The sequence below is a fragment of the Labrus bergylta genome, chromosome 12 (genome assembly GCF_963930695.1).
Source record: "Labrus bergylta chromosome 12, fLabBer1.1, whole genome shotgun sequence".
Classification (NCBI taxonomy): Eukaryota; Metazoa; Chordata; class Actinopteri; order Labriformes; family Labridae; genus Labrus; species Labrus bergylta.
The window spans coordinates 7,384,634-7,400,769 of record NC_089206.1 but is presented as its reverse complement, the minus strand read 5'-3'; the positions used below and the strand labels follow the sequence as shown (position 1 = coordinate 7,400,769).

At 39.3% G+C, this 16,136-nt stretch overlaps 2 protein-coding genes across 4 annotated transcripts; both read left to right on the top strand.

The window, feature by feature from the left end:
• Positions 1–1,863: 1,863 nt before the first annotated feature.
• nkain5 (sodium/potassium transporting ATPase interacting 5) lies at positions 1,864–8,729 on the top strand. 3 transcript variants are annotated; one of them, XM_065961655.1, is made up of 8 exons: positions 1,871–1,927; positions 2,085–2,155; positions 3,250–3,387; positions 4,161–4,241; positions 5,828–6,025; positions 7,769–7,829; positions 8,043–8,113; positions 8,217–8,729. In XM_065961655.1, the coding sequence occupies exons 2-7, from the start codon at positions 2,102–2,104 to the stop codon at positions 8,096–8,098; spliced, it is 588 nt and encodes a 195-aa protein (XP_065817727.1). In that variant the 5' UTR covers positions 1,871–1,927; positions 2,085–2,101; the 3' UTR covers positions 8,099–8,113; positions 8,217–8,729. The 3 variants fall into 3 exon arrangements, with proteins under 3 accessions (XP_065817728.1, XP_020493004.1, XP_065817727.1); XM_020637348.2 differs by having other exon boundaries at positions 1,868–2,155; XM_065961656.1 differs by lacking the exon at positions 8,043–8,113 and having other exon boundaries at positions 1,864–2,155.
• Positions 8,730–9,318: 589 nt separating this feature from the next.
• Positions 9,319–15,857, top strand: ythdf1 (YTH N6-methyladenosine RNA binding protein F1). Its single transcript, XM_020636598.3, has 6 exons — positions 9,319–9,671; positions 10,074–10,101; positions 11,454–11,548; positions 11,630–13,261; positions 13,619–13,663; positions 14,331–15,857. The coding sequence occupies exons 1-6, from the start codon at positions 9,642–9,644 to the stop codon at positions 14,343–14,345; spliced, it is 1,845 nt and encodes a 614-aa protein (XP_020492254.1). The 5' UTR covers positions 9,319–9,641; the 3' UTR covers positions 14,346–15,857.
• Positions 15,858–16,136: the final 279 nt, after the last annotated feature.

Genomic DNA, 16,136 nt, shown 5'->3' with positions numbered 1-16,136 from the left:
AAATCGTCGAAATAATAATAGGAACTTCTGCCACTTATTCCCAGTGTGACTCCAACATGTTTAGATTTCCGCTTCTATTAATGTTTGGGCCAAATGCAGGTGAACTGACAGACTGCATTAGATATTTTTTTTGGCTTGTTTATAGGTTAAAGGTTGTCCAGATGTTAAACTAGGCCAATTGTTTTTTTTTAGTGTGGCTGCTTTTAACCTTGCCACTCTCACACACCTTTACCTCCAGCTCTCTACCTCCACCTACCGGCCACTCCTGAACATCGTTGAGGTGTGACCACCTATCAGGGTGAAGACGACGGTGTTGCTGTATGAGGGATGATATGTGCCACAGTGAGGGAGAAACCTAGAAGGACATGAGAGAGGTGTTTAAAGGCAGTGGTTCTCAAACTTTTTAGACTGGCGAGCATAAATTAAAGCAGATTAAAGTTGTTTGTTGCAAAAAGTAGATTAATTTAGAGGGGAAAACACATTTGATATAAGCTAGATAAGAGTACAACATGCTTCTTTTGAGAACTCGTTATATGGTTTTTATATTGTAGAGATTTCTTTGCGTACCACCACAGGGAGCCCACGTACGCTACCATAGTTTGAGAACCACTGTTTTAAGGGATTAAATTGGATACTTTCCTCATTAGAAAAACGGCAATATCATGATTTTCATTTGATTTTTTTATCATTAGACTTATCAGAACATGTATAAGAAAGTGTTATATTTTTACAGATCCAGAGAAAGAGGATGTAAAAATCATCATACTGTGAAATGAGACACTGCTGCGTGTTTCCCAGGTTCTGTCAGTCTGTGTCATTTGTTTTATTTTTGGTGTTGGAAGGCACTAACAAGTAATCATCCTGCCTACTGGGGGTCAAGTTAGAAATGTTTAAATTATTAAAATCTCGTCCAAAGATTGGAGTGTGATGATCTTTGAGATCCTGAAAACATAAACTCTGTAACGAATCGCTGCCATCATTACACCTTAAAACATCTTGATTCTGCAACTGGATTTCAACACTGTTTGATATAATGGCTGAGGCTAATTGTGTAATTGTCTATCCCTGTAGATTACAGAAAGTGCAGAAAGTCATGGGACCCAAGTTATGTCTGAAGCTTAAATACAACTTAAAAAAATCAATTTTACACCCAAAGTTGTCTGTAAAACAAGCTTTCTTTGTCACGTTTATGACTGCCTTTGGTTTCAACACCAGCAATCTGCTTGTCTCAACGTGTCGTCTGTGATGGGGAGCCATAACTGAACCATGTTTTACAACAGTGCAGTTACACTCAGAGACCTTCGGTAGGCGCCAAAAGCACCCCTTAACAAATTCATACACTATGTTGGTTTTAAAGTATCATCTCATGAGACTTTATGTTTATACATTCTTGATTAATCTACTTTAAGTGCTCTTTATGTGGAAAACTCTGCTACAAAGACATACTTTCTATAACTTTTATATTTAACACTAAAATTAGGTAGAATAAAATAAAAATAATTTGAAGCTGTACTTCCTTAAAGTGTTTCATTAAATACTTTTAAAGCATGTCGTAAATATTTATGCAGAAAAATGCATGTGACACAAATGAAGAAAAGCTCAGTGAACTTTAGAAAAGTATCATTTAAAACAAACAGCGCTGTTGCAGCTTTATGTTCAAATCAGGTTACAGACATGAAAACCTAATTTCAACATTTTCAACCAAATTTGAACACTGAAATCACGGGATGTTCACCTGGTGGCTTAACAATTGAACCACATGTTAACATACCATCTGAGCAGGCAGAACCCAGAGCCTGGTGATGTCCCTCGGGGTTCCCCCTCTTCAGCTCGTCGTGGCACTGATCGCCCCTCATACAGCCTCCCCTCCCCCCTCTCCGTAGTTTCCACGCAGCAGCAGGGGCCGCATACGTGTTTTCCTCATGAGGTGAAGTGCACTTTGCGTTTCCTCTCACGTCTGGCAATGGACCCAAAGCTTCGCAGGGTTTTCCCTTGTGTTTGAGCGATTTTTTAAAAAAGTCAGATTTCTTAACTGTTGTTATCTTCACCCTCATCCTCCTCCTCCTCCTCCTCCTCCTCATCAGAGCCAGAGAGGAGAAAGATGGGCTGCTGCTCGGCACGATGCATGCTGATCCTCCTGTGCTGTGTGCAGTTGGTAAGATGTTTTTTTCTCATACTCATTCATTCATGATGCTAACTGATAAACACATGCTGTTTTCAGATCTCTAAGAGAGCACATTACATTCATTTAAAACGATTTAAAACCCTAATCTAACACCAGAGAAAACCTTGTTTACTGATTTGTTATAAAAGTTATTGTTGTACTTTTTGCATCAAGTTTTCTTTTTATCTGAAACAATCTAAAACATTTTTTTTATAACAGGCTGTAATAATTAAATATAAACCAACTTGAATTTCTGTTCAACTGTGGTGTTTTATTTGACGACCTTCCACTCACACTGTTATCATAAAGGCAGGTGACACATTACTGTCTAGTAATAACTTTAAACTGGAATAAAACACAAACGAAACAGAAGGTGAGTCCCCTTAACTATTAATATTAACATAAAGTAAACATTTAAGGTAACTGTTTGATGTTTGGGTGCAGTTTTTTAAGCTCAAATGATGACATTTACCTTATTTCACCTTCTCAAATGTAAATTCTCAGACGTTTCCTTTATGTTCTGTCTGAGGAAACTGAATATTTTGGGGTTTTGGATTATTAAAAACAGACCAAACAAACATCAGATGGTGTCATCATGGACTCTGGGATGTAATGTTGGCTATTCGTCACATTTATTAGACAAAGCCATGAGAGTATAAAGTGATACTGAAAATATTTGTAGTATTTTAAACCTGTTTGTCTTCTATCATGTTAATAGCAAGTTTACTGCAGTTGGAAGTGCTAATAAAAAGCAGTGACCGCCCCCCCACCACTATAACCACCACAATGAAGGGTTGCAGCCACTTTGTCCTCTTCCTCCTCTGTGTTTCCCACCCTGCCCCCCCATCATGACAGACCGGAGCTTTGACCTCAAAGGACACAACATTAGAGCCACCAGTCTGTCTGCGCTACCCAGCATGCTTTGTCCCCCATGGCTCAGTTGCCTTGACAACTTAAAAGAAATGAAAAACACAAACTTTTGGGACGCAAAGCAAGCCTCAGCGACGCACTCATTTCAGTCTTTTATAATTCATGATTTCTGCCTAAGTTTTTGAAATTCTGCTTCCTTCTTGTCGTCTCTACAGATCACAGCGCTGGAGCGGCAGGTGTTTGACTTCCTCGGCTACCAATGGGCTCCCATCATGATCAACTTCTTCCACATCATCATGGTCATCCTCGGCCTGTTTGGGGTCATCCAGTACAGAACACGTTATGTTGTTATGGTAAGGAAACTGTCTGTGTTACAGCCAGAGAGACAATCAGGTTTATTTTAGCATATTGTGCCTCATTTTAATATTTCTGTAGTTACAAGTCTTTACTTTGGATTTTTAGTATTTCATTGTATTTCATCTTTATCCTACATTGATATATTGTTTGTGTTCATCTATCAGATCAGGATGGATATCTCTGCTCCCGTTATTTGTCATGTTTTGCCAAATTGATGCTGCTGTCGTCAAGTGCAGCTATTTGCAGTAAATTTCCTAACACCAATCTCCAATGTTGAAAAATGAATCCAATGCTTGCACAGTGCAAAAATCTGCAATTCCTCAAGTGACCACTTGAGGCATGCTGCATAAACCCCGAATGTTTTCATCCATTTTAAAATGCCCATTTTGACGACAGAAACAAACATGTTTATTACCTAGTTCAAAAAACAAATCTAGTCTCAATAGTAATTTCTTTATTTGTTAAAACTTTTTATTAAACTCATCTGTCATTCTTAAATTGAGTTTAAGAGTTACGCGTAATAAGGGGTGTGGCTGATCTGATCAGCCTCAGCACTAAGTCTTTGCCTGTTGTTAGGTTGACCAAAAGTTAGCGTGAGATAGCATTTCCCACATGGCAATCTTTGGGCTTCAAAAGTCTGCTTCAGAAACCAATGAGTGATGTCACTGAGAAAACGTCCATGTTGTATACAATAAATTAGAGCACCCGTTGACACATGCTCTGGGGCTCACCATGACTGTGTTCAGAGTTCTTTGCTTTCGTTTCTCAGTACCTGCTGTGGACGATGTTGTGGGTCGGCTGGAATGTCTTCGTGAGCTGTCTCTACCTGGATCTGGGAGGGCTTTCAAAGGTGAGTCTAATGTTTAGTGTCGGGTAATTAAAGGCCCACACATCCTCTGCTCCTAAACACAGGGTTCACGTCTTCTATTCTAACACACCAAATGTTTAGTGGCATGACGTCACACATGTTTGCTCATCTCTCAGTTAATATAATAATCCCATTTTATCAGTTCTAGTATTTTGAATGGAGGTATGTCTTTATAAATCAAGTAAAAATGCAAACATTGTTTATTCTAAGCTTTATGAAAACAACCTTTTTAGTCATCAGCCTACAATTAAAATACTTGTTTTAAGACAAGGTGAGTTTATTTATAAAGAACCTCTCAGAGCTATCCACAGTGCTCCACAGAGTCAAAAACAGAACTATAGAAATTTGACGTTAAACTAAAATAAGACTTTCAATACAAAACATAAACAAGTACGAGATCAATTTAAAATGTGATGAGAACTTAAATCAAAATAATTCAACCAAATTAGATAAGAAGTGGTTGAACTAATGGGAAGGCAGCAGTAAATAAAAATGTATTAAGACCTGTTTTTAAAGAGCGTACAGTTATGTACAGTTATTTATTTTTGGGCTTACACGTAGAGACAGGACAGTAGATGGAGTCAGAAATCAGGGACAGACATAGTGGGGAAAGACATGCAGGAAAAAGAGCCATGGATCCAAACCTGGGCCTGCCACCTCAAGGACCACAGCCTCTGTACATGGGGCGCACACACGAACCACTTGGCCACCGGCGGCCCCCCAGGCTGACAAACGTTTAACTGAAAAGCTTCCTGAGGAAATAGTTTTAAAACATCTTATCAACTCTGATCAGCTGTGTTCTTCATCTGGTTTGTTTTGTAATGATCTAAAGTGAGAAACTCAAAGACCGGGCAGGATAGTTGTACATTTGAATTGAATTACACGAGCGAACAGGAGGTCACTGGAACCAAAAGGCCTCGCAGACTGAATCCAGAAGATGTGAGATTTTTTTTAATGATGACTCTTTGGGACAGGAGCGTCATATTACTGTGAATGATTTTAAAAATGTAAACGTTATAAATGGGAGAGAAGAGAATTCATTCATTTCTCTGTTGAAATGATGCTTTAAAACTCACATAAGATAATAGCTGTTTAATGACAGAGGTATGCTTTAAAGAATGTGATTAACATTTCTAATAAGTTTGTTATCATTCAGCTGTGCAATATTTTTTTCTATTATCTTATGTTGTGTTTGCGCTCCATGTAAATATAAAATGGTCTCACGTATATTTTTATAACAGTTTAGAATGAATTCTCTTCTCATAACTGCAGTAAAGCATTAGATCTCCATATCATTATAAACCGCTATAAAAAATAAAAATAAAAAACATATTAAATGAAATTAGATAAATGTTTGTCTTGTTAAAAAGATATATTCATCAGTAGGAGCCTCTGACACGCGCTTAAGCATGTCGTGTTTACACTACACCCGATCCTTGTTGCAGATCCGATTTCTCCTCCATCTTTTTATAGCTGTGAATTGATACTCTCTGCTGCATATAATCCATTAAAGCAGGAGTATCTTAATAGCTGACACCACATTTAATCTGCCTGTTTTGTCCGTGCAGGAGAGCGACATACTCACCCTGGGAGTATCTTCACATCGCTCATGGTGGAGGGACAACGGGCCGGGCTGTGAGAGCGAGGGTCTTCCCTCCGCTGGGTGGCAGAACCAGCAGAACCCGGAGCTGAGCACGGTGCTGAGCTGCTGGTTAGAGTACCAATACATCGAAATCCTGCACTGCATCGTCCAGCTCCTCGTTTCTGTGAGTCTCGTCACTGCTGGGTTGTCAAACTTAATCTCTGTTATATATTAAACTTACACCACGCTGTACAGAAAACAGGGAACAAGTTAAAGGTCTGCACTGAGAATGTTGCTGAATGTTGCTTTTGTCATAAAAACAACAACAAAATAACAACAAAAGGGAGTTTGAGCAGCTCTTTGGCAGAAGCAGCACGGACTGAGACAGCGGCATTAAGGCAAAACTTAAGAACACATTGAAGCTAGAGTATGTGAGTATTATAAGGAAATTAAAGATTAAAATATAAACCGAAATGAATTCATAAAAACTCCTTTAAACTTGAGGATCGATGGGTGCTCTTTGCACAGCTGTCCTCCTGGTCCAGTGCGCAGCTAGAGCAAGAAACAGACAGCTCTCAAGATCACAGTACACAACAGTGTACAACAGGATTGTTCACATAGACTTTAAAGTTGAATGTACATAATACATTGGAATAACAACACGTTTCACATTGTAGCTTCCTCAGGTTTGCTCTATATAAACTGTTTGATCATTTATTAAAATGATTGATAGTCAAATCAGAAAATGTTTATAACAGTGACTTCAGTGATTGTTAATTGGACAACAATTGATTTCAGTTTCAGCTAAACTTGTAAAATATACCATTTAAAAAAAAACTTCTGATGTTTTGTCTGTAAAAATCTGTTTTTGTAAAGTAACTGAAGCTGTCAGCTAAACACAAACAAACAGAAAGTACAAAATCTTCCTCTGAAAAGTAACGTAGTACAAACTGGAGGTGGCATGAAAAGAAATGCTTGACGTACCAGAACAAATACCTCAGACTTCAGTGTTTGACTAAATGTACTTTGTTACATGTCAGCACTCATACATGTCTGTTTAAATTCAGTGACCTAAAACAAGTCAGAATGACAAAGAAACGACTCATTAATGCTGAAAAAAACCTTCACTGAGAAGCATATTAACCATCTAATATTGTTTTAATATTACATCTGCCCACTCCCGAAAGAACTGTTGCTTAGCAACAGCAACAGGCCTGGAACATTTAAAAACGGCACAGCATTATTGAATCAAACCCCGATGGTAGTAAAGTGAATGCTCCTTGTTATTTATTGAAGCTAATCTTCCTTCAGATGTTAAAAAGCATCTCAAGGGGAATCAGCGAGTTTAAACATCCTTTATATGCAGATGAACTCTTTCTGTAGGCCTGAGGTTTGTCTATCCACACTTTATAACATTCAGCTCATCACACAGATCAACACATACACAAGTACATGTTCTAAAAAAGTACTCACAAAAACAAAACAGGATAAAAGGCCAAATAGCCTGTGATATTAATCTGATGCTTGACTTGGCTACAGATCATTTCACTTGTATTATAAAGGAATACATCGAGTTTTCCTCTCATTGCAAATATGAGATTTATAGATCTGCAGACACAAAACACAGACCTACACAGGTTTTTACTAAAAATGTGAATCAAACAACTAAATGGCACTAAGCTATCATTTATTTGATTATTTACACCTGTGCTTTTCCATGTCATATAGAATAGAAAGTCTATTTATAAGCACATGTCATTATATATCAATATCCTGATCAATCTTTGATGTGATGTGCTGATTAATTGTTTCCTCAGTATGCTTTGGGACAAGCGATGTGCTTTTATGACATAGAAGAAACGACAAAGAACAAACTGTTTTACTGTGAAAGATGAACATTTAGACATGTTTGTGTTCATCTCTACAGCTCCTGGGCTTCGTTTACGCCTGCTACATCGTCAGCACTTCCTCAGATGAAGAAGACAGCTGTGAGTATGATGCTGATCAATAATGGAAACACTGTACGGAAAAAAAATATTTAGTTTGCATCTTTTATCCATTTTTACAACATTGCATGTATTACATCCCATTGAAAAATACATTTATGACAACGCATTTGCATTTTCTGTTAGCTTTTTTCACCGTGAGGTAGATTTGCTTTAACTTGTTTATTTATTTATGTTCTTTCCTGCTCATTGTAGTTAATTTCATTGGTGAATTTCATCATCCATCCAAACCCTCTCAGTTGTTCTTCTAGTGTGAAGAACTGCAGGTAGGTTCAGTGACATGACTGCTAATATATCTCTTTTGCACCCATCCATCTTGTAACTTCAGTATCTTACATATGACCATTTTTTCTGCATTTCTTTTCTTAGATTATAAGTAACGACAAAGGTAAAGCAGTTGAGGACACTTGGAGAAGGAGCAGAAGCGGAGACGGCTTTTTGTCTTGAGGACTGTCATTGTTTGTCTGCTTTGGTCTGGGTTGTCAGTAAAACATCAGTCCCCAGATGTTGAACTACACTGTGCACACACTGTACGCAACGGCACGAGTCGAGAAGGGAGTTTTCCAGATTATCACTGTGTTGAAAGTGTAGGCTATGCCTTATACATAATAGCCTACCAGTTTTTTAAGCATTGCATACTAAAAATCTACCTCTCTGTGTTTGTCTGTGAGTTTGTATACACTTGTTTATGTAAGAGATAAGTAACCACTACATAATAAGCACTGGAGTACGAAAAGGAAGTGATAGAAAGTAGGAACTTTTTATGTTTTGTAAAATGTATAAATTATTGAAATATTGTAATTTCAATTAGAAAATGTAACCATCCCAACTGGTGTAAATGTGTGCTATGATTAAGTTGAATAAAGCTCATCTACAATACTTCTTGTCATGGAGGGTTGCGAACAGTTCTTTATAATTGAAACGTTTAAGTTAATTGACGGGTGAATGCTAAATGCTGTTTTTACATTACGCTCATGAATCTGTTGATTTTAAGATAATACGCTTTTTAGAGTTTTTTTTATTCATTTATTTGTTTTATTATTTTTATTAAAATTTTTATGACATCACAATACAAACAGGAGTGAAACCCCCCCCCCCCCCCACCCTCACCCCAGAACACACAAACAAACAAACACACACACACACACTCACAACCAGAGAGGAGGTACACATATTACAAATAGTTCATCTAAACCCTGTGCCAAGAACACAAAAGCACACATATCATTACACATCATCAACGTGTTAGTGCTACATCCAAGCTGTCCGCAATAGAAATGCCCATAAATAAAACAAGAAAGAATCCATACAGGTACAAACTTTTTAGAGTTTTTTAAAAGCAGTTTTTAAAAAGTTTTTTTTTGTTTGTTTTCAACTGCTAAATAATTAAAAAAAAAATGTGAACGAGTAAAACGGGAATGTGCCAAACTTTTTTTTTTTTTAATGCGTCGTTTACGTCACAGACGTCATTTCCGCCCGCCAGAACCCCGGATGAAACTGCCATTGGGGCAAATGAGCAGGGCCACCGAGGCTGGTTGGATTTTAATATAACGGAGAGGGGGGTCGGAGCGGATTGAAGCCCAGCTGGATTAATGTCGACAGGACAGTGCGGAGCGCCAGCAGGGCTACGACGAGCGAACTACCCGCGCCGAGCAGAGACCCCGGTTAACGGCGTGGAGCTGACTGTGTTTGACTGTTAGCAGCGGAGCAGCTTCTCCAGCCATTAGCCTGTCCACACATCACACACTGCACGGCTTGTCAGGGCTTCAGACTGACACAACACCTGCTGGATGAATGATGTCTGCCGCTAGCATTGACCCTCAGGTAAGCAGCCCGCAAGAAAAACTCGTTTTTTTATTATTATTATTTATTTATTTGCACGGTGAGGCGAGATGTGCGGTGTGTGCATCACCACCACCACCAGCTAGTCAGCTAGTTAGCAAACTGAGAGGAGGTTAGCTTGAAAACTGGCCCCTGCTGGTTACAGAAGGCCTGGACCACAGCTACCATTAAAGCACCTGACTGGGGAAATATTTGCACAACATACCCGCCCAGCATCTCTTAAATGTGTCAGGCAGGTTATCAGAGGACGTCGTTTACAGATGTTAATGTGCAGCCAGGATCATGTGTGATGCTTTGAAAAACATATAAGCAAGTTTTCTTTTTTTTTTTGTTCCCCTCCTTTCACATGCATCCCCCCCCCCTCTTTTTAATTTGACCACTAAGACATCGAAAGGACAAGATGCAAGCAAAGGTAAGAGGAAAATCTTTCTTTTTGAACCTTCAGATGTTTTTATAAAGATGCCAAGCTTAGCTCCTTTTTTTTTTTTTTAGCACACATAACACATCTGACATCATTATGTTGTTGCTCTTATGTCAACAGAGAAACTACAACTGTGTACATACATTTTACTATTTTTTTGTTCCTCACATTTAATTGTTTATTTTGGAGCTTTTTTTTTTTAAAGTTGTGTAGTAAAACAGTTTATCTTACACATTTAAAAGATCAGCAGCTCTAAAGGTTACTTTAATTCAAAAGGCCATTATTCTGACACAAACAGGAAAACCCTTTTTTTTTTTTTTCTTTAATTGTTATACAACACCGAACAATAATCATGTGATCCACACTTGAACCCCTTTTTGTGCACCTTCTGGTGACCTGTTTACTTTCTTTAAACCGCAGCTTGGATAACTAAAAGGCGTAGGATGTTGCTGTCATAACTTACACTGAGTAATTATTTAAGACTTCATGACTGCATCATAAAGATCCTTATGTCAACAGAGAAACTACAACTGTGTAAATACATTTTAGTTTTTTGTTCCTCACATTTAATTGTTTATTTTGTAGCTTTTTTTTTTTAATTGTGCAGTAAAATAGTTTATCTTTGGTAAACACCTTAAACATTCAAAAGATCAGCAGCTCTAAAGGTTACTTTATTTCAAAAAGCCACTATTCTGACACAAACAGGAAAACCTTTTTTTTAAATTATTATCGTTAAACAACCCCAAACAACAGTGTAAGAGCAGAATATCAATACAGCGACTCAACTAGCTGATTGGTACTGCACAGACAACGGCTCCGAAATGACCTCACTAGCGCAATACAGCAGTGATGTTTTGGCTTCACTTCTAGGAGAGGAGGTGGAGACATGTTGTCCATCTTTATATATCTTTAAATTCAGGGCATGAATTGGAAATTGTTAGATATCAAAATGGTTAAAATATTTTTTAACGAAGCTGATGTCCCCCTACATTGTGTTCTTTTTTTCTGTCCCATAGAAATGTGAAATATTATCTGAGTTTTATGATAAAACGGTTTCGTCCTCAAACCTAAAATCAATAAATCACAGAATAAATGAGCGCTCAAGGATGTAGATGAATTAAAAGGATGCTAGATGTGCTCATGTGATCCACACTTGAACCCCTTTTTGTGCACCTTCTGGTGATCTGTTTACTTTCTTTTAACCGGCGTAGGCTGTTGCTATCATAACTTATACTAAGTAATTATTTAAGACTTCATGACTGCATCTTAAAGATATTTTGAGGTTTTTTTTTTTTGTTAACAGTCAGATGTCCAGCGTTGATAGCAGTTTGATGTTATTGCAGGCTTTCCAGTCTCTGTGCAGAATGGCTCCCTCCACCAGAAGGATACAGTCCATGACAATGACTTTGAGCCTTATCTCACCGGCCAGTCTAATCAGGTATAAAACATCTTTCTGTCTTTTCATATAAATTATTATTACATCTTGTATTTTAACATAATATTATTTTCCTTTTTGTAGAATAACAGCTATCAGTCCATGACAGACCCTTACCTGTCCAGCTACTATGCCCCCTCCATTGGATTTCCTTACCCCCTCAGTGAGGCTCCTTGGTCTACTGGAGGCGACCCGCCTATTCCCTACCTGACACCCTACGCCCCCCTCAGCAATGGAGACCACCACTTCATGCACGACACGGTGTTCGGGCAGCCGGGCGGGCTCAGCAGCAGCATCTATCCTCACAGGTTTAACTTTTTCCCAGAGAACCCGGCCTTCTCCACCTGGGGCACCAGCGGCTCTCAGGGGCAGCAGACTCAGAGCTCGGCCTACGGGGGGAGTTACAGTTACCCACCTAGCTCACTAGGAGGCACTCTGGTCCCTGATGGCCAGACTGGTTTCCATAGCGACACCCTGAGCAAGGCTCCAGGTATGAACAGCCTGGAGCAGGGCATGCTGGGCCTAAAAATAGGAGGGGATGTGACAGGAAGTGGCTCTGGTGTGAAGAGTGGAGGCTCTGTGATCGGTGGCGGTGTGGCTGCAGCTGTTGCCACGGGCAACGGAGGCACTCCAATCGGAATGCCCCCTCCAAAACCTACATCGTGGGCTGCAATTGCTAGTAAACCTGCCAAGATGCAGCAACAAAAGATCAAGAACAAACCTGGAACACCCATAGCTGGAGGAGGTCTGCCTCCACCCAACATTAAACACAACATGGACATTGACACATGGGATAATAAAGGGACTATTAACAAAATGGCCCCTCCTCTGCCTCATCACCATCACCACCACCAGCACCAGCCTCAGCTTCACTCCCACGCTGCCAGTCTCATACCCCCCCTTCAGCAGTCCATACAGTCTGCCCAGTCCCTGGTGCAGCAGATGACCATGCAGGGTCCTCCACCTCCTCCTCCACAGTCCTACCAGAGCCACAACTCTGCCCCGACACCTCAGACCCGCTGGGTAGCCCCTCGCAACAGAAACTTGTGCTACGGGGGTGGAAGCTTGGACAGCAGTGGCTCCTCTAACGGTTGTGGTGTTGGTAACGGAATTGGAGGGGGTGGGGGTGTGCCCCCAGAGCCAGGGTCAGAGTCCCACCCTGTGCTGGAGAAACTGCGAGCGGCTCACAGCTACAACCCTAAGGAGTTTGACTGGAACCTGAAAAATGGCCGCGTATTCATCATCAAAAGCTACTCCGAGGACGACATCCACCGCTCCATCAAGTACTCCATCTGGTGCAGCACAGAGCATGGCAACAAACGTTTGGACTCGGCCTTCAGAGCAATGAACGCTAAAGGTCCCGTCTACTTGTTGTACAGTGTCAACGGCAGCGGCCATTTCTGCGGCGTGGCCGAAATGCGCTCGCCAGTGGACTACGGCACCAGCGCGGGTGTTTGGGCACAGGACAAGTGGAAAGGCAAGTTTGACGTGAACTGGTTGTTTGTTAAGGACGTGCCAAATAGTCAACTGCGCCACATCCGCCTAGAGAACAATGACAACAAGCCAGTCACCAACTCACGTGACACTCAAGAGGTTCCTTTGGAAAAGGCGAAGCAGGTGCTCAAGATCATCGCCCAGTACAAACACACCACCTCCATATTTGACGACTTCTCCCACTACGAGAAGAAGCAGGAGGAGGAGGAGGTGGTGAAAAAGGTAACAACCATACGTATGACTCTTTCATTTAAAGGAGACGTTAGAAGGCCGTTTGAAATCGACTGCCGGAAATGTTTCGCTTTTTTTTTTTTTTTTTTTTAAGTTTTCCACCAGAGGCAAAAATTATATTTTTAAATGAAATAATATTATTCATCTGGATCAATTTCTTTTAATTTCAGATTATGTAACCCAGTAAGATGTTGGCTTTTCCTCTTTAACTCTCCAGTGATCGTTGATTCTAAAATCATTATCACCCTTGCAGATGAAATATTAAAATATTGTGTTTTTAAGAGTTGTGAGATGTGCGTTTCTAATGGGAATTTTATTTAAAGCTTTGCATGTTTTTTTTTTTAACAGAGCTATGAACCTGCCCCAATACAGAGCCGGTCCCGAATGGATCAGGTAAAGTCTGTTTTCTCTTTTCTCTCTCTCTCTGTCTTTATTGCGAACAGTCGAGAGGAAAATACTATTAGGAGAATTAATGACATGTAAGCAAAATAACATACATGAAATAATCTATTCAGCCTTTAACATAGTATGGGCGGCAGTAGCTCAGTCTGAGGGATCCGGTTCAAGTCCCAGTGCGGACTAAAATATGGAAGTTGGTGTGGTAGCTTGAGAGGTGTCAGGGCACCTTCCAGAGAACCCAATCCCAAACAGCTCTGAAGCGCTCACTGTGGAGCAGCCCCACTCTGACATCGCTCCACTAATGCATGTCCACAGGTCCTGTTTGTGCATCTATTTTGGGCCTACGTGTGAGAAGCATGTCTCTCAATTTACGGAGTGTAAACCAGAATTTTCCTCAGATTGATAAAGTATGGAAAAGAAAAAAAAAACATGAAATGCATTTCACTGTTAAACTGCAACACAGCAGTTGTAGTCAGATTGTAATGATACAGTTCAGTTGAAGTAGATGAATGTAATATTGAATCATTTGTCTGTGCTCTTGCTTTCCATTTGATGAATCTGATTTCTTAATGATCTGTTCTAAAACGTTGTAGTCATAGAGAACACGTGTCAGTGTTGGCCTTGACATGTTTGATTCTCATTCATTCCTCATCTGTTACAGGATCGTCAGAAGTAAAAAGAAGACGGCTGTTGATGGAAATTTAGATTTAAAAGGAAAACACAAGGACATGAAGAAATTGAAAACTAATATTTTTTTCTATTTAATTTTATTGACTTTGGCCCATGACAAACTTTTGACCCACGTTGCTCCTGGTTCCCTCTTGTCTAAAGATGCGTGCAGGGATGAAGCTCGTTCCACCGGTTGAATCGCTTCAATAATATATATTTTCTTTTCAGTTTTTTTTTTTTTTAGCCTTATAAATCTTTATTGCAACCCCTGGAACTTGCATTCTTGACTAAATATAAGTAACAAATATCTGCACGTCTGTTTTTGAAAAATCTCTTGACAACATGCTGCTGATATTCGGTGACTGTTCACTTTGTGGTTTGTGTGTTGGAGAAATGTTAAGTGCTTGTATCGGTTAATCTTATTGAGTGAACAACACTTTATTGACAAATGTCTGCTATCTGTGTGTGGCCAGTTGTGTTTGACTTGATCACAAGAAAAAAGAGCTTCTATAATGCCCCTCTTTTGATTTGCTTTTTAATTTGTAATGTTCAGGGGCGTCTTACTTTGGTGGAAGAATGTGTACGCTGAGAGTTTCTGTTTGCATAGACATAATCGTGACATTAGAGAGCGTAACTGTTAGAAGATATTTTGAAATAGTTTGTCACCTGGCTTACAAATGATCTAAACTTAGGTGGAGAAAATGTGTGTCACTCCAGAGTGGAGCCTTAACATTTCTTTTCAGCATGAGTGTTAATGATTTTTTTTCTTTCTTCTTCCATAATTGTACCTCAAAATTTTTCAGCGATAGAGATTCAGGGAAAAGACGTCTAGAGATAAAACGCTCTGAAAGGTGGTCCCTCTCTTTCTTTTTCAAAAGATGGAAATACAAATCTAATGTATGAGTTCAGGTTTTAATCAACAAAATATTCTGTTTTTTTTCCCCCCATTACGAGAACTTTTATGTTCCAAAAGAGGTCTCTGTTTATGTATTCTGGAGGAAATGTAGCATGTATTGCTTTTAAAACTCTAGCCAGGCCTGTCACTTTGTCTGTTGTTGTTTTTTTCTTTGTCCTTTATTAACAATTTTAATCTCGACATTCTCATCATTTTCATTGCTATAACCTGTCCACATCATCCTCAGACAATGTAAGCTTTAATGTACCGGCATTTCTAACTTGAGATCGCATCAAAATGTTTAACTGTAGCATTATACTTAACTGATTTCTTGTCAAGTGTATGAAAAACCCAGAGACTAGCCTATATGGTATATGTTTGTGATTTTCTTTCTTTCTAAAAAAAATAATAATTGCTTGCTGTATTGTGTGTATGCAGGAGTGAAAGAAAAGAGAGGGAGTATGATTGTGGAGCAATCAGAGTTATATTACTGGTATTGGAATATAGAAAATTTATGCAAAAAAAGTTTTAAGTCACCCCTGAATTAAATATCCATTGTACCAGAGGTCACCACCACATTCTTAGATTAAATCATGTTCATTATTAAAGATATACTTATCTGTAGTGGCTGTTTCTTTATTGTGGAGAATGTGACATTTTGACACAAATCACAACATGTATTGAATGCATTCACAGTCTGGATATTGTGTTGGATAACCTGAATTCAGATCAGAGAAAATATCCTTTAATATTGCACTCAGTCCAATGATCCAGTGAAAACGTACTGAAGTACAGACGTGTAATATCTGGAGAAGTCTTTGCAGAGGTATGGCCAAGAAATGAACTGATTATTCATGAGTATGTTTTCATCAGTTTATATCACAGGAAAAGATTGTGTTGTTT